Below are 17574 nucleotides of genomic sequence, written 5' to 3'. Positions count from 1 at the left end.
GTCTTAGTTCACTAACATCAAATGATAGAATAGAGTATTTATTTTTTTAATGTGAAAGTTATGACATTGTTACATTATTTGTGTTACGATATGCTAGAGGATAAATGTGAAGTTGATGGGTATCAGTCCCTTGGAATACAAACATTTTTATAAATTCAAAAAGACATTCAACAGAATCTTCACTTCTTAAATCTGTGTGTTAATAATCAGTCTGCACAGTCTGGTTGAACATTACTGTAATTCCACATTCTAAAGCATTTCTAGAAGGTTAGTTTCAGCTAAGGTTAAGTCAAATCTATGTAGGACACTATCGGAAAATGACGGGTCGTCCTCCTCTTTTGCTGCGGTTCTTCCCACCGCATGTTGTCATCACTGGAGTTGGAAGCTGTTAGTCTTGGCCACATAGACGCTTGAGGGTGTCGCCATAGCTGCTCCCCACTTCAGACTACACAAACATAAAGAGGAGGGGAAAACAGGAAATTGTGTTTTAAGATGTATCTTCTGATAACGACCCAACAAAAAGATTGTCCAACTTTTTAAAAACAAGATACTATGAAATTGAAAGATTTCTGTCGGTGTATATGTCATTTCATGTCTCTGGGCGTGTGCACTGACCTCTAACTGGGAGTAGAGGGACGATCCAAACAGCTTCTTATACTCTGCTCTGATGTCCAGCAGGTCTATCTCTGAGCGACTGACTAGTATCCTGGTCAGAGTGGACTCTGTGGTCCCCGCACCCTGGACAAAGGAACATTTGGGACAGAAGCAAAAGGCACAGATTGGACCATGTGTGTACATACATTATCCTGCAGTAACTGCTGCTTCTATGTCTGCTGTCACGTGTTTTTTGGTCAGCTGCGTTCGAGCCTGTCAACACAGTTCAACCCGCGGTGCACGTTTAGTCAAAGAGGCCACAATAAAAACAGTGGCTTAGCATTCCTTTCCCCACCACTGGAGACTAATACAAATGTCTGCTGTGGATATAAAGGACGGGATGCAACCAAACAATATGTGGCCTTTGTTTTGGGAGCCGGTGGCTTTGGGGTATAAAGAGCCCTTAGGATACACATGGACAATTTACCTTCATGCTCTTGAAAAGAGTCTCAGCCAGGTATGCAGGAACAGACTTCACACACTTAACTAGACACACAAAAAAAGGATCACTATTCAACGTCAGGGTCAGAAATAGACTGATGGTATGATGATTTATGAATGAAAATGTATTATAAATAGGCATAGATGCATTATTCTCACCAACAGCCACCAGTAGACACTCCATGCTTCCAGACATCTCACTTTCAATGCTTTCCTGTAGAGTCTTCTTACTAATATTCTTGTACTCTACCAGAGCTGCAGAAACAACAATAGTTGAAGAGAAGATGTAGGCAAACACAGATTTTTTATGAATTTAGATTTTCAGCTATGCTAGCGGCAATACTCTGAGGCTGCTAATGTCGGTCCACCATCTTTTTTCATGTGAAAATGTGTGTTCCCCAGAGGATGAATCCTATCGACTTTGGTGGTCCACTCTTTCTTTTAACTAGCGCCACCATGAGGTAGACATTTTTATTTTAGTGAAATATCTAGAAACTAAATGTAAGATGGTGACCACACATTGTACCTGTTAAACATCGGTATGTCAGAATTGTCTGTGTGACCATGTAAGCATGCTGACGTTAACATTTAGCTCAAACCACCATTGTACCACTTCTCCCGCCACTAACATGGCTGCACACATGTCCGTTTTATTACATTAGCATCCACAGAATAAACATGTAAGGGGTCAACCCACTCTGTCGGAGCTGGGAAATACTCCTGTGGCACAAGATGTCAATAAACTTCTCCTCGTCAGTTCCCCACTTCTTCTCCCCTGCTTCATACAGGGCCTGGGAGGGAATAAGGGGGAGTGTGGAAATACATAGCTTTAGACTACACGTCGATGGTTAAGACAAAGTACATCGAATTGTATAAAGTGTTCATAGAAAAAACGGCAAGAGAGCTGCGTTAGGGTGTGCGGTGCCTTCAGGCCCCATGAAGTCAAGCTAAGAATGTCAAAATAACAGAAGTATGCCAACACCGCGCTTACAGATCTATCAGAGAAAGTAACTAAACTGCTCTGTAGTGTTTTCCAAGTAGTGAATATACCTTAGCATCTGCTTTAGCTTTGGCACTATCCACATTGGTGCTCTCGTCTCTCTTCCCCTGTGAGGAGAACCAGAAAAACATGACGTTTGTAATACATAGAAGTAATCCATTGTTATTACTATTTATTACGACTATATTATTTTTGAAGATGGGATAGAAACGTTTACACCCGTCTATCTACAATAAATTGAATGCTGATTCTCATGATTTGTGAATGCGGTCACTGTTTTAATGTAACATACGGTACCTCAGCCAAGATGAGCAGTGCTTTGCCGTAATCTCCCGATACCTCAGACTTCAGATCATGAATCAGCGCTTTTCCAGTTTCTTGAATGAAATGATACAGAACAGCCAATTTCACAACAATCTAGAAACATCGTGAACATTTGCCAACTGTTTCACAATAATCCAAGTTCCTGTTTAATCTGTGAAATTACAAACACTAACCTGCGAGGTACGCTTCAGACAGGGCCTTGATCTGCCGGTTGGATCTCGAGGCAAAGATTTCTGTCAGCGTACTCTCGGTGGTCCCTGCTCCCTGTATGCAAATCACACAATGTTATACGCACAAGTGAATGATATCAGAGTGAAACACGATCGCTTTTCAGCGCTTCTTACACCCCAATATAAGTGCATGGATATTTTATGAATCCAAACAAATCTGAAGAAAATCAAGTCTGTTTAAACAAATGAAACTTGAAGTACTGGTGTCTCTGCTCCCAATGATCCGTTTTGTTCGGTTTCTTTGAACACTGACGCACTAACAAGCCAATACACTCTGGTTTGAAGCAGGTTCATGTTCAATCCGACGCCGTCTCACCTTGATGGCTTTGATGACTTCGTGACAGTCGTAGACGGCAGGAGGGGTTACCAGGGCGACCAACACATCCTCAAAGTCTCCGTGGGTGTCGCCCTCCAGGTCAGCTACTAATTTCTGATGGAGGAAAGTGGATGCCCCACATGTTTCTCTGTCTTTGTCGCAACACTCAGAATTGTTATTTAAAAGCAAGTGTATATACCCTGCCTGTGGCTTTCTCGTAGGCCTTGGCAATAAGCTGACGCTGAGCATTACTTCTCTGGGTCAACACCTCAATTAGTGTCTTTTCTGTCGTACCTATAGAGAAGTGACACAGCACAGGCTTACCACCGACACTGCACTATGCAAACAACTATATCAAATGTGTTCCTGTGTGTGCTTTACATGTTGGTCTGATATAGCAGAGTACTGATAGCGGTGACTCATTAACTTACCAAGGCCTTCTATGGCTTTCCTTAGTGCAGACACATCTTCTTCCACTTTGAAGTTTGCCTTGTCCTTCACAGTTCCTCTTGAACTAGACTGAAGAACACAAACACACACACGCACACACTAGTAAGCATGTTGGAAAATGTGAAACATCTCTATCTGCAGGTGTATGTATTGTTTGCAGTTTACTATTTAATATTCTACGCTTTCATAAAGGATTTGTCACTAACCATTAAAATAATCATGTAATCATGTAATCATCATCATCATCTTAGGAACTAAAAAGTAAGAGTGTGTTTGACTTACAGTCACAGTGAAAGAGGAGGGGGAGTCTAAAAGTAGGTCCAAGTCGCCCTACAACACAAGTCAACAAATATGCTTTCATTATCAACTGTATTTTCTGTTAAAGGCCGACAATCTCATTTAAATACAACTACTCACCCAGTCAGCCATTGTTGTGGTTGAAGTATCAAACTAGGGAGATGTAAATTCTCAAAGTATCAGTACCATGCATTTCCTCAGCACTACAGTTCTGCTTCTGATTCACTCTCATCCTCTGACTTTCACTGTCTGCGCGTTTGGCATCCACGTCGGGTAAAATAAACACATCTAATAAACTAAATATAGTCGTATGAATCCGTGTTAACTACGTGAACTTGACAGTTTATGGTCGACCAAGCCTTCATACTCGTGTGGACACGTGTACGTGACTAGAACTGCAGAAAAGGAAAACCATAACATTGTAATGTCGACCGCTGCAGTCTGAAATGGCGTTTTCTCGATAAGCAAAGCATTAAAAAAAACAGTATTCTTACCTTAGGAAGGGGACTAGGTGGGTGTCAGAGGAGGAAGTTCTCAGTGTCCCGAGAAGATCGCCACACCTTTCAGAGAAGTTGAAAATTGGCAACGCCCTTTATTATCTGAAGGAAGTTGAATCACGGATACTTTCTTTTTCATAAACTCCCCCTCACTGATACACAGTAACTAGCTGCCCCGTCACAGTACTGAGGTGGAGGATGGGGAAACGGTGCCTGCTCTCTGTAACGCGACTCCCTTGCAACAATATACCCACTTCATCCCCAGAAGCCTTTAGCGTCGTGTACGTTTTTATTGTTTTACAGTTTAGTTGAAAAAACAAAAATACAGAAATACCATGTTTTTTTCGTTTTCGTCTGAATCCAAAAACGAAAATACGAAATTAAATACTTATTTTTGTTATTTTCTTATTTAAATAAAAGCCAAGGCAATATAAGGATTGTAGGCAAGACGTGTTTATTTACAGTGTGTGATGCAAACGCATAAGGTAACATTAGAAGAGACATACATTAATCAATATAAATAAATAAGCATGGGCCGATGGGAGCATGTTAGCAACAGTAGTTTCCCCCAGGCGGTTTAATATGTATGTACACAGCAATAATTAATGAATTTAGAGTAATCGTTTTATTGTGTAATGCAACACATTTCGTAATATAGTTTAATCAGTCATTTTGTATGCTGAGTTGTTGCTTTTAGCGCTCATATTCATTTTTCCATCTTATTTTTCCCATTTCTGACAGAGAAAAGAAAGAAATAAGATGAACATGAAATGGGGTTATACTTACTCCACACAAATATATACAAAATAACCCCATTTGACTCCACCCACTTTGAACGCGTGTCTCAGTCATGTATTTAATGGAAAGTATGCCCTAAGCGAGGCCTGCCAGGGGATCTTTCTTTTGTCTGGAGATTAACCCGACATACATTACTTGTCCAACTTCAACCTTAAGCATAAACCAAATCTAAACATTATATAGTCAACCACCAGAAGAGTGTCACTTGCTGAAGGGGAGAGTTCACGTTAGCCTACGCGGGAAAACAACTTCCCTTAAATGCTAAGCTCAGGGCAAAGAAACCCCATGTAGCTGATCAGCCGGGTAGCAAAATCGCCTGTCCGTTCTTTGACAGCTCGGTACTCGACGTCAGGGTACTGTATGGCAGCAGTGATACTTGACGACGTGTCATTGCCCATTTAACTGTATGACAGTCAGTTGAAAGTTCAAGTCAAACATTTATTTTTAGCCAAAAATAGGTTTGCTTTATTTCTGTATTTAGCCAATGCTAATGCTAGTTAGCTAAAAGGGCAAACTAGCAACTTGTTAACGTTAGCTAGCAACATGGACCCTCCCAACACTGTTGTGGCTAGCAAGCGTTAGCTACACTGCCTCTCAATTGTGCAGCTACCTCAATATTGGTTATAATATTTCTTCACTTTTATTAATTTAAGAAGACGCGTGCAGTTAAATCTAGTCTGTTTCGTGGTCAGTCTTGTTTATCTCATCAGGCTAAGAGTTATTGTTTATCGAGGTTCAGCGGTAGCCAGCTGCCTCTATTGTTGACACGGATACGGTCAGCTGAGGTGCACTGTGGGCATGTGGTGGTCTTAACAGTACTGGATCAGCTACACACCAACTACAGTGAACATATGGAAATGGGGCTGGGAGGAAGCTAACAAGAACTCTGCAGCCGACTCATACCTGAATGAGGATGATCGGGGCTTTGGAGGACAGCTGTGCCTGCTGGACTGTTTGACTCTGTGTGGGCGTTGGACTAAGGACAGGAGTTTGTTTGTCCATATTACAGCTTATACTAAAACAAGACTACATGAGGAGAAAAGGGAATCTGTGTTGGGATCTGATCCACACTTCTGGCACTGGGATGTTGCTGAGGACCTTACTGATCACCAGTCTTCTTGGCTGGGGGAAATGTCAAGAGAGCCAGAGCATGACACCAGAAGAGAAGACAGATATCAGGTAAAACAAAATCTAGAGACAGAACTATACAATGCGGTTTACATGTGTTTGTAATAACCTTTTACAGCGGATTTGCCATTTTCACTTTTGATTCATTTATATTTTTCCTTTTTTTGCAGGGACCAGATTATTGAAATGTTTGACCATGCTTACGGCAGTTACATGGTAAGGGGTTCACTTTAATGTACATTTAAATACATTGTATTTGTAAGAGGGAAGTTATGAAAAGCTGAAGAGGTCAAAACTCTGGCAAGACTTGAAGTATATAAAATAACTTTATTGTGAGACTAAGACATTTTGGTATTCATCAAGAAAAGCTTGAATCAGTGGCTGGACAGAGTCCTCAGGGCAGTTGGATTTGATTTAGTGGGGTTGTGCAGAAAGCGAACTTGCAGGATTTAGTTGCAGTGTCCGACTGGTGTAACAGATACCAGCAGAACATTATGTGATTCATGGTGGTCCTAATAATATTGATTCAACTCTTTTCAGTGATGAGATCCCTTCCAGGAGTCATGATTCTCCCTTTCGGAAAGCAAGCAATGAGAGTGAACAGCAAGAGATGATTGGGTCGTACGCAGCTAGACTCATTCAGTGGCTCAGCGTTTTAAATTTAAGCTGCATCTTAAATTTTGGGCAATATTGTTTTTAACATAAACACATGTTTTTAATTAAGGATCTCTGGAATTAGTTTTCAAAATAATTAAGACAAAGATATTTACAGTAAAAACAATAAGATGCTTAGTATTCCCTGGTGTACAAACTATGCAATGCAAATTCATTTTCCTTTTTAACTAAAGAACATTGTGTGAAAAAACAACAGGTCCAATAGTGATCCATCAGTTGTGTGAGGTATTCAGCTTCAGGCTGCTAGTTTAATTTCCTTCCTAGAGATTTTTCAAGCCTGCACCTTTCCTTAATGACACCTTTTCTGTAGACTATTAAATGAAGCTTGAAGACAGTAACTGTTGTTTGTGTTGCAGAAATATGCCTATCCAGCAGATGAGCTCATGCCTCTAAGCTGCAGGGGGAGAGTCCGTGGCCAGGAGCCCAATAGAGGCGACATAGATGACTCTTTGGGGAAGTAAGTTTAGTTAAATTTCCTCAAACAAACAAGTCATATATTTTTTATTTCCCATTTGAAACCAGAGTTGTCGCACACTTTTAAAAGTCTAATATTTACAGTAACTGGCTTGAGTGCTTTGTGTCTTAAGAGCATTGCTTCATAGAGTTGTGCCACAGTTGCTTTTTAAACTCCTAACTGAGAGTGAAAAAATAAGAGTGTAAAAATGAAACTACATTTTTATAAAAAATGTCTTGATTCTGTCCAGTTGTTTTATACTGTATATGTTTTGCCTGCCTTCAAGATTCCCTCTTCACTGAGAATGTTAAAAGATAGCAATATAACTCAAGAAGAAAAATACACCTAGCATTTGCGGCAATTTTATATCCAACTTTTTATCTTAAAAAAGTTAGGATATCCTAATTTAAATTGCTCATCTAAAAGTATGTTGTGGGTCGTAGTGTTATATCACTATCCACGCTATACTATGAAATAAAGCATTACATTTATATTTGTTTGCAAGTTTTTCTATTTTGTGATAAATAACTAAATCAACGTCCAGAATAGATTTGTATTGGAGCAAATATGCAAGTGAATGTAGATTTAATACACAATTGGACATTTATGTATTGTGATCTTTTTTTTTTTATGTATTTTTGCATTTTAAAAGAAGACAAGGATTACATTTTTTTATAATACTGTGCTGTTCCAAACATACTGAATTCATCATGGAGTTAGATGCTCCAGTTTTATAGGAATACATTAATTAAATGCAAATGTAGGTCAATTTAATTTACAAGAAGTCAATAAGTCACAGACGTGCAGTGTAATACATCATTTATGCACCATGCAGCATAATGTAATTTACTGCAAATGCAATATATTTGACATTTAATAGTCTGTGGTTCATTAATATGAAACTGGATCCGTGATGAAGTGGGACATCAGCTCCACCCTGCTGTGCCAGAGGCTCTCCTTGTAACATGTCCGTCTTTTCTGTAGGTTTTCCCTCACACTGATTGACACCCTTGATACCCTGGTGGTGAGTTCTTCCTCTGTTTACAAGAATAACAGTAGTTTGATCAGCTTTTTTTTTTCTCCATTTTTTTTTTCCATCCTTTTTTTTAAGTAGATGTATTCGTCCCTGCGTGTGTGCGTACAGGTGCTAAACAAGCTTGATGAGTTTGAGGACGCAGTGAGGAAGGCCGTGACAGATGTACGCCTTGACAACGATGTGGTGGTGTCTGTGTTTGAGACCAACATCAGAGTTTTAGGGTATGACACATGTATCTGATTTATGTACTTTTGCACTGTGTTTTTAAACTTCTGCTGGTTTGAATAGATTCATCTTGAATCATTTAAATAAAAAAATGTTCTGAATGTAGAATTATTCCATATCATCACAACATATTGCTAATACTAGATCTAAGTATTTCAAGCATTCAACCTCGACCTTTCGGTTTATAATTTTGTATGTTTAAAAGAAAATCTTTCTTTTCTTCCTTCATATACTTCTCCCCAGGGGGCTTTTGGGAGGCCACGTTATGGCCGACCTGCTACGGCAGCGCAGGGAGAGGATGCTGTGGTATCGAGATGAACTCTTACACATGGCCATAGAGCTGGGCCATCGATTACTACCTGCCTTTAACACCACAAGTGGCCTTCCCTACCCTAAGGTATTTCTTATTTTATTGTTAAATACCACAGGGTCTATTTTAGATGTATAATGTTCAGAAGGAACAGACAGCCGACTGACACATCTTACCAAGGATGACCCCGGAATTGAACTCAATGCATTGATAGAGAATAGTTCCTCCACAGTCAGTGCACCACAGAGGAACAATATAGTATTTATTTGAGTAAATAACTAGAAATGATTTGAGCTGAGTTTATTTCAAGAACTTAAAGTAGACAAGATAAATGTATCTTTTCTTTTTTGTTTTCCAGGTGAATCTGCGGTATGGAGTTCTAAACCCACTTTCGCGCACAGGCACTGAATCGGACACCTGCACAGCATGTGCTGGAACAATGATCCTGGAGTTTGCTGCTCTCAGCAGACTGTCAGGAAATTCTGTTTTTGAGGTATTATCTCCACTCTTTTCAATACAGCCTTATTGTGAAATTACTGAGCTATAAGAGTAGAGTACAGTCATTTTCAAAGAAATTATAGCTGGCTAAAACTGATGCCTGTTGCTGAAAGATAAAATCATTTAAGGATGATGTAGCTGTTTTTCCAGAAACATCTTAAGGCTATAATACTTGTTACTGTTTTATAGAAACATGCAAGGAAGGCTCTGGATGTCCTCTGGCAGAGGAGACAGAAGGGAAGTGACTTGGTAGGGACCGTCATCAATATCCATAATGAAGAATGGGTCCGGAGAGGTGAGGCAAAATGTTGATATAGACAAGAGATTAAAACTGAACCTACACATAGCACACTGATCATTCATAATTACATGTACAGTACAAACATATTCCACAGCTTTTTACATTAACCATATTATACTAATCTTCTCACTTCCGTTTGCAGAGAGTGGAGTTGGTGCTGGTATTGACTCATACTATGAATATCTGATGAAGGCCTACATTCTTCTCGGAGACAATGTTTTTCTGGACAGGTTCAACATTGTAAGTCATCCGTTACTGTACGCCTGCATAGGAATGTATATGCTGTATTGTCCCCACTGTTACATAATGGGCCATTTTGTTCATATTGTGATTGTGGGTTGACGCTATTTTGAAATGATTTCTAATATACGTTTCATGTTTTTCTTTAACAGCACTATAGTGCCATTATGAAGTACATCAGTCAGCCTCCCCTGCTGCTTAATGTTCACATGCACAACCCCACTGTGAGCGTGCGCAGCTGGATGGACTCTCTCCTGGCATTCTTCCCTGGCTTACAGGTCAGGGATCCTCGATTAATCACATTTACTACCATTAAACATTGTACAAGGCATAGACATTGTTGAACACGTGTTTCTGGAGTCAAGTGACATTTATTTTTCATACAGGTTTTGAGAGGAGACCTGAAACCAGCTATTGAGACTCATGAAATGCTTTATCAAGTCACCAAACAGCACAAGTTCCTTCCAGAGGTAAATCATATTTGCTGTTTTTGTTTATTTAAGGACATATACGGTACTAGGCATATATAGGCAAGATATAGAAAACATTACGCTCATTTGGGTTCGGAAATATAGATACAATCATATGTCTCAATATACATAATTGTGTATCACAATATATATATATATATATATATATATATATATATATATATATATATATATATATATATATATATATATATATATATATATATATATCTCATTATCGTGAGTTTTCTGGAAATTCAAATGAAAACTCAAAACAGTAATCAAATGGAAATGTCTGCTACTGCCTACCTATTATTCATTGAGTTGAATAGGACAAATAAAGATACTTCTTCATGATGATACAAACATCCTGAAAAGTCTTTCTAATTACAACACTGCCTGTAATAACCTGATGGAGGCCGTAGTATTGAGGGGATAACAACCTCAGTATAAATAGTTTAACTAATAGTTTCCATCACTGAATTTATATCGTTATATCACCCAGTATAAAAGGTTACTGTATGACATATTCATACTAAAGGTGATGGGAAAAGTATCAATGAATTGGTGTGCAGCAGGTGTAGCAAATCATAATGGTTAAGATGTATTATTCTATGCTATTACATATACTATTAGTCGTTACATTACACCAAGTAAAGGAATAATAAATGGAAATGTCTTGTTGCTGAGCCTCTTTGTCCCATTGTTCATGAAATCTGTTCGTTAATATAAAAAAAACACTTAAAAGAAGCCAGTGTCACTTATGCATTTGGCTTTCTGTGCTTAATCTCCCTGCAGGCGTTCACTACAGAGTTTAGAGTTCATTGGGGCCAACACCTACTCAGACCAGAGTTTGCGGAAAGCACCTACTACCTCTATAAGGTAAACACATACACTATAACATAATACTATTCAAACATACTATTACTAATAATTAGAAAAGTCAACTCTGCTATAAGTAGGCTAATTAACGAAACTGCTCCAATCTTGTACTATATACACAAAGCGTTTTTGTTAGGTGTGTGGTTGAGATTATATTTTGCTTTCTGCAGGCCACTGGCGACCCTTACTACCTCAGAGTGGGACAGTCCATAGTGGAAAAGCTCAATGCCTACGCCAGGGTGCCTTGCGGGTTTGCTGCTGTGCAAGATGTCCGCACTGGGATGCATGAAGACAGGTATACAAATGCCATGACACACATGTTTACAATGTCACATTTCATTTGGATAAGCAACCTCAAAAGGTCAGGTGATGAAATAACTGTTGTTATGAAAACACAAAATATCTCTTATGAATGTGTGATAACATCCTTTGTCTCTGTGCATGTGGATGTTTCTGTGTGTGCAGGATGGACTCATTCTTTCTGGCTGAGATGTTTAAATACCTGTACCTGCTGTTTACGGATAAGAGTGAGCTGCCCATCGATATTGACGACTACATCTTCACCACGGAGGCTCACCTCCTCCCTGTTTCTCTCTCCACCACTCAGCCGCCCTGTCAAGGCAACAAAACGGTGAGAGCTCTCACTTTATCACAAACACAGTCACAAACATTATATATTCATATTATGATATTGCTATTTTAAACTCTGATATTTTAACTCCAAACAACATTATTTGTAGACAGTGTAATTAATGACAGTAACTTAGTATGAATAGGTATTTTATTCAGTTTATATATTTCCATAATTTATACAGTTTATTGTATGTGAATTGACATTTTACTGCATGAGCTAAAAGTGTTGTCTGTTCAATTGTTGTTTCTGTGCTTCAGGAGAATGTTCCTGTTTCTAAAGAAGAAGATCTGTTCACACACTCCTGTCCCAGCATGGAGACGTTGTTTCCCAACAATCCATCATATGCCAAAACCATACGTGACAGCTACAAGTACCTCACTGGAGTGGGACGCGCCTTCCACCCCTTACCTGTCAGGTGTGTTGATTACTAGCCGCAACAGCTATAGAGTGCTGCATGAAAGAGTTTTAAAGCCCTGAAGTTAGTTAGCATTGTTGCACTTCCAGTTCCCTCGTCTCGAAGTCAATTAGTTTTTTGAATGGGTTTTTGGTTAGAAGCCTGAACTAAGGTATGTGGTTAACACAAGCTGAAGAGATTTCAAATATTTGTTCTACAATATAAAAAAAAAAGTCAGCAAATAACCCTCTCGTGAAAGCTTTTACAGGTCTTGAGAAAGGCAGTCACTAACGAGTGGCTAAATGAGACCACACCGCTCTTATTTTTTTCACCTTGTGAGTCATCATGGTTAAATGTGGTCCTGGACACCTTCTATGGTAGGAACGACCACAGAGGAGTACTACAGAAGAGTACTTTGAGAGGTGATTATATTTCTGTCTGTCTGTGGACAGATTGTATCACTGCAATTGCATCAAAACCAAGTCAGATGCTGTCACACAACTTTACATGTGTGTAGTTGAGATTAAAGTGAAGGTCAAGTTTGAAGATGTGCACGTTCTCTAGGGGATCTCCAGTTTTAGAGCGCATTCACTGGTGAAACGAGTTTGCCTTGATTACTTTGAGTTTTAACTTGGGTGTGTTTGTGCTTTACAGGGAAATTGAACTACCGCTCCATGATAATGGGATGGAGCCAGTAGAGTTCTTGAAAAGCATGGGTATTTCTCTCACTCCACTGAATGACGTCTTTGGACAAATCGGAAGTCGGAAGGTATTTTAGTTACTTTGTACTCACCTCATGACATTACGATCTGCCTGTCAGTCAATGGTTTGCTCTAGACCCCAACACTGTCCCAATGACCTCCTAAACAGAAAATGTTGTCCCTTTTGATTTCCTTTAAAACAGTAATTTTTACAAGCATGCAAAACATGTTTTCAGTTCACGATTTAAGACCTGATTTTTTGGTTCCAAAGATGCACTCAAACTGATGCATTTTCATGCTGTGAGCATGCTTCAATGGAGCTGTCAAAGCAAGTTAATTATATGACCTGCCCTTGAACCAAATAACAAGGCATTGAGCAGCGTGAATGTACAAAGGTTGTGAGCTGTTCTTTACATATTACTTCATTATCTTAACAGCAAAGCTATGCTCAGTAAATATCATCTGGTATCATGAGGTGTCCCAACAGTTAGGGGGGAAAGGAAATCACTCATTTTTAAATGGTTTATAAGCATCGGGACTAGAGCAACTTTTATGGAGTGAACATTGGGTCACGGTAATGAATACATGGCTGTAAATAATGCCTGAAATGTTGGTTACTAATCTTTACACTATCCCAATGTCCACAAATTCCCTGATAAACCGGGATCAAAATGTAACTGGTTGTAGCATAACATTGTCACTGAACGTCCTTTTCTTACCTAAAACATGTCCCTTGACATCATGGGAAAACATTGAATTTAAATGACAGATTTTTTTATATATGAATCCCTTTAGGAGCATACAGCAGTGTACCGGGTAAAACTTGTGGCAGAGGTGAGCCACACCACGGAGGAGGAGGAGGAAGTGTTTCCCCATGTTGTTCAGCTCATATCCCCCCCATTTCTGGGTAGGACAGTCCTCACAGCGGGACCTGCCAAGTTTGGGATGGACCTCACCAAGCAGGAGCACGGGGTGAGCTTCCAATGTGACCATAATACAGTATACAGTGTCAACATCAAAGCTCCCAACAAGTCCTGTAGAGTAGCTTTTAAAAGAAACAGGTGTTTGATGATGATGATAACATGCCGAAATAATAGAATGTTTTCAAATCAATAACTTTTCAGCAAAATGATGGACAAAGCCAAAGCATTGACTCCAACAATTACATTCCAGACCTTTTCTGATCCATGCAAATGCTACCTGTTTTGTTTTACCTGCACTTCTCTCTGTCTCAACACAATAACTTGCAATAACACACTCAAACTTTTGTGCCGCAGGTGAAGGGCAGCCTAGTGAGAGCCTCTCCATACACTGCATGTGAGGAAATAGACAGCACAGTGGCACTTAAAGGGCATATCGCTCTGGCACTGCGTGGTGAATGCATGTTTGCTGTAAAGGCCCGTTGGCTGCAGGAAGCAGGGGCCATAGGAGTCATCTTTATAGGTAAGGATGATTACCAGAGGAACTGAAACCCCTTTTTGTTTTCTTAAAGTCCACCTTTAAAGCTCAATGACTCTCAATTACCTCATGGAAAATAAATAATTCAAATGACTCCCTTATTCTTTTTCTCAGACCACCGCGAGGGAAGTAACAGCGAGGACACTCCCCTCTTCCAAATGGTTGGAGATGGCGACTCCACTGAAGACATCACCCTGCCTTTGGTCTTCCTGTTCAGCCATGAGGGTGCCGTGCTCACAGCGGCTCTGGAGGAACATCACAATGTGGATGTGCTGCTGCTGCCCAAGGAGAGGCAGTTGGGACATGGTGAGGAGCAGGAGGTGGAAGATTAAAGGATAAGGCTAGTGAAAGTCTAAAAAGACCTCTTTGATCAAATTGTATTTCCTCTCTCTGTTCTTATTCTAATTTTGCATATCATTGGCCATCCTTATTGTACAGATAAGACAGAAAAACATCTCGGCATGAATATCAAACTCCGTCTGGCAGAGGAGGGGGAGCTGGAGGACGGATCAGCCAGAGGGCCCACCTTGGAGTTCGTCTTGGAGAAACAGGAGGTGTTTCTTAAGGAAGAGGAAGAAGAAGAGCTGAGAGGACAACAACAGCCACAGCAGTTCTGCTCAAAGGCAGCAGAGAAGGACAGAACTGAACCTTGTTCAGCAGATTCCTCTAAAACCGCAAACTTTAACAGTAGACCCACCGCAAACCCTTGACCAATGCTGATTCTGAAGCAGTCAAGTTTCCTAACACTGATTTCTCGTCAGTTTCTGAATGGCGTGTGCCTCAGAGCCCCTCACTGCCTACATGGAGCCCAAACTGACCCAGCCTGCACGTTTACAGCCGATGGAGGAGAGGAAAGCAGTGTGATGGCCACATTCACATCCTGTTTTGACTTCTAAACCTAAAGATGGTACTACATTTATTAGACAAAGAATCAAAGTGGGGCTTTTACTGAGACTACTGAAATGAGTGATGGCATGAGACTAGGTAGTTAGAGGCCAAAAGCTGTAGGTTAAGATGGCTGGGCTGGTGCTGCCCACACCCAGCCTATAGTGTTGCTAGGCACATACAAGTGTTCGTGGTGATAATGACATAGATCACTGACTAGAATTTCAAATTACCTCACCTAAGAGGAAAACATAGATAAGGCAAACATGTACTCAGCTAGGTTGTTATGCAATGCTGTTGTTTTTTTTTTAATGTGGACCTTTTCACTTCAACAGGTACTGTTAAGTATTTAGTGATGGGGAATAGAATATCACCTGGCCAGCAGGTGGTGTGAGCTGCCGTAGCTGCTCAATGGTATCATGGTAGAAGATGAAGGAGATGAGCTGGGGCCAGTTTGGACTTTATCTTTTCTTTTGTACTAGTAAATATCTTCAGGGAATTTCAAGAGTGGATGCAGTTTGCTAGGTTGACTCATTTCTGTGTGTGTGTGTGTGTGTGTGTGTGTGTGTGTGTGTGTGTGTGTGTGTGTGTGTGTGTGTGTGTGTGTGTGTGCGCGTGTGTGCGCGTGTGTGTGCGTGCGTGCACACAATGTGTTTAATAACTAAAACACATAAGAAAGAGTCTCAGCTAAAACATTGCTATTTGATGAAACCCTTCCTTTTTTCTTTTTTTTTACAAAGTCACGCAAGTAATAAAAAGTCTGTAGGGTCAACCACCATGAATTTTAAGAAATTAAGTTTGGATTTTCAGGCTGTATGCTTCTTGTTTTTAAGCCTATACATAACTTTGTAGTCATTATTGAATTGTAATTTGTCATGCCATCTTAAAACATTGCAAAGAAAAGACCAAAGCTGGTTTTCTTGCAACTGAAGTCTTCATGTAAGTCTGCTTTAGTTCCAGACGCAGCAGCACAGGTTGGTCTGCGGTCCCGGACTGCTATGCACTTTGAAACACGGGTATGATGATCGTCTATGGCAATTGTTTGTGTGTTGCAATAAGTAACTTATCGTCCAATTTACATTGTGCACTGATGCAATGTTTTAAGCCACCTATACGGACAACTCTACAAGGATGGTTTGAAAACCCCCCAAAAACATTCTAATATTTAGTGAGTCGTCCATTTAGATTGCTGGAGTACAGCAATGTTTTTGCATCCTCTAAAATGGTAACAGTGGAACTAGAAAAGGCCTATTGAATGCTGTATATTGTCTCAAAGGTACGATGGATACAGTTATCTCACTCTCTACACAAACTGAACTATATAATATGAAGATTCACTTCATGTAACAATTCAATATATGCAGAACTGTTTGTTTTATCAGCTCAAAGTCACTTCATTCTCACTGATAATTGGTTGCATGATTATTATTTTTTTGTGGTACATTAAATGTCAGCTTATGTTTGTGTTGGGGGAAAAAACACTTTTCATGCCAGAGTACATTTTCTTTTATGTCTCTACAGTGGACATATTTTTGATGCTGCTGAGTATATTTTTCGTCTTAATCCAACATTACTTTTGTTTTTGTTTTGTTTAGCCTGTATGAGGTTTTGCCAACCCGTATACCTCAGGACTGTGTGTGTTACAGTTCACACAGAGAAATGCACCATGGAAAAGAAGTATGGGAATCTTTTTTTTTACATCCTTTTTCATGCCATTTCTTTTTCAGATGTTCTCTAAGATTTCTGTTGTTTAGTGACTGAAAGTCAAGTGCCAAAAGAGATGCATGACGTGGCTCCAGTTTGTTTTGCATCTTCTCTGTATTTATTTTCCAACTGTGAGCCGAGGCATTCCTGTCAATAAATTTGAAATCACAATTATCAAAGCTTTTACCTATGTTTTCCTGCATTGTAGATTAAAATGACTTTGCATTTTCAGCAGCTCTGGATTATATCCTTTTGGGAATGAATTTTTTTCTATTGAAGTCATCAAATCTGGAATATCTGGAACTTCAGCAGTATATAAAATATATTGTATATAAAATGTTCTACTCTATCACTGGATGTTACTTTGGGAGGAAAGCACTTCTTTGTAGTTTGAGCTTTTCCCATTACAATAAGCTATTTAAGCATCACGATGTCTTTCCTGTGAAGTATTCGGAGAGGAAACATGAGGATGTATTGTGTGTCTAAACAGCAAACCAAAAGCCTCTGGGCTTGAGCGAGCAGGTTGTGTATTGGTAAGTGCACTGAATGTGTATTATTTGTTCTCTTGTTTT

The 17574-nt window shown here is 39.6% G+C and overlaps 2 protein-coding genes across 3 annotated transcripts; one reads left to right on the top strand and one right to left on the bottom strand.

Moving 5' to 3' along the window:
• Positions 1 to 20: 20 nt before the first annotated feature.
• LOC306751138 (annexin A3-like) lies at positions 21 to 4268 on the bottom strand. 2 transcript variants are annotated; one of them, XM_079234676.1, is made up of 14 exons: positions 4207 to 4268; positions 3833 to 3865; positions 3698 to 3745; positions 3397 to 3484; positions 3165 to 3259; positions 2966 to 3079; positions 2593 to 2683; positions 2393 to 2472; positions 2146 to 2202; positions 1793 to 1886; positions 1255 to 1350; positions 1082 to 1140; positions 616 to 738; positions 21 to 445 (listed from the first exon to the last, which is right to left on the bottom strand). In XM_079234676.1, exons 2-14 carry the CDS (start codon positions 3842 to 3844, stop codon positions 389 to 391), a joined length of 1014 nt encoding a protein of 337 aa, XP_079090802.1. In that variant the 5' UTR covers positions 3845 to 3865; positions 4207 to 4268; the 3' UTR covers positions 21 to 388. The 2 variants fall into 2 exon arrangements, with proteins under 2 accessions (XP_079090802.1, XP_079090803.1); XM_079234677.1 differs by lacking the exon at positions 4207 to 4268 and having other exon boundaries at positions 3833 to 4072.
• A 1785-nt stretch (positions 4269 to 6053) lies between these two features.
• On the top strand, positions 6054 to 15550 carry LOC306751136 (ER degradation-enhancing alpha-mannosidase-like protein 3). Its single transcript, XM_079234673.1, has 20 exons — positions 6054 to 6186; positions 6306 to 6351; positions 7167 to 7267; positions 8249 to 8288; positions 8409 to 8521; positions 8769 to 8922; positions 9194 to 9328; positions 9523 to 9628; positions 9777 to 9874; positions 10027 to 10152; positions 10261 to 10344; positions 11143 to 11226; positions 11397 to 11521; positions 11692 to 11857; positions 12118 to 12275; positions 12909 to 13023; positions 13751 to 13927; positions 14233 to 14398; positions 14528 to 14719; positions 14852 to 15550. Exons 1-20 carry the CDS (start codon positions 6092 to 6094, stop codon positions 15121 to 15123), a joined length of 2553 nt encoding a protein of 850 aa, XP_079090799.1. The 5' UTR covers positions 6054 to 6091; the 3' UTR covers positions 15124 to 15550.
• The last annotated feature ends 2024 nt before the right edge of the window (positions 15551 to 17574 follow it).

The sequence above is a fragment of the Taurulus bubalis genome (assembly GCF_910589615.1).
Source record: "Taurulus bubalis genome assembly, chromosome: 19".
In the NCBI taxonomy this organism is placed as follows: Eukaryota; Metazoa; Chordata; class Actinopteri; order Perciformes; family Cottidae; genus Taurulus; species Taurulus bubalis.
The sequence above is the reverse complement of the archived record's forward strand: the minus strand, read 5'-3'. Positions and strand labels throughout refer to the sequence as shown.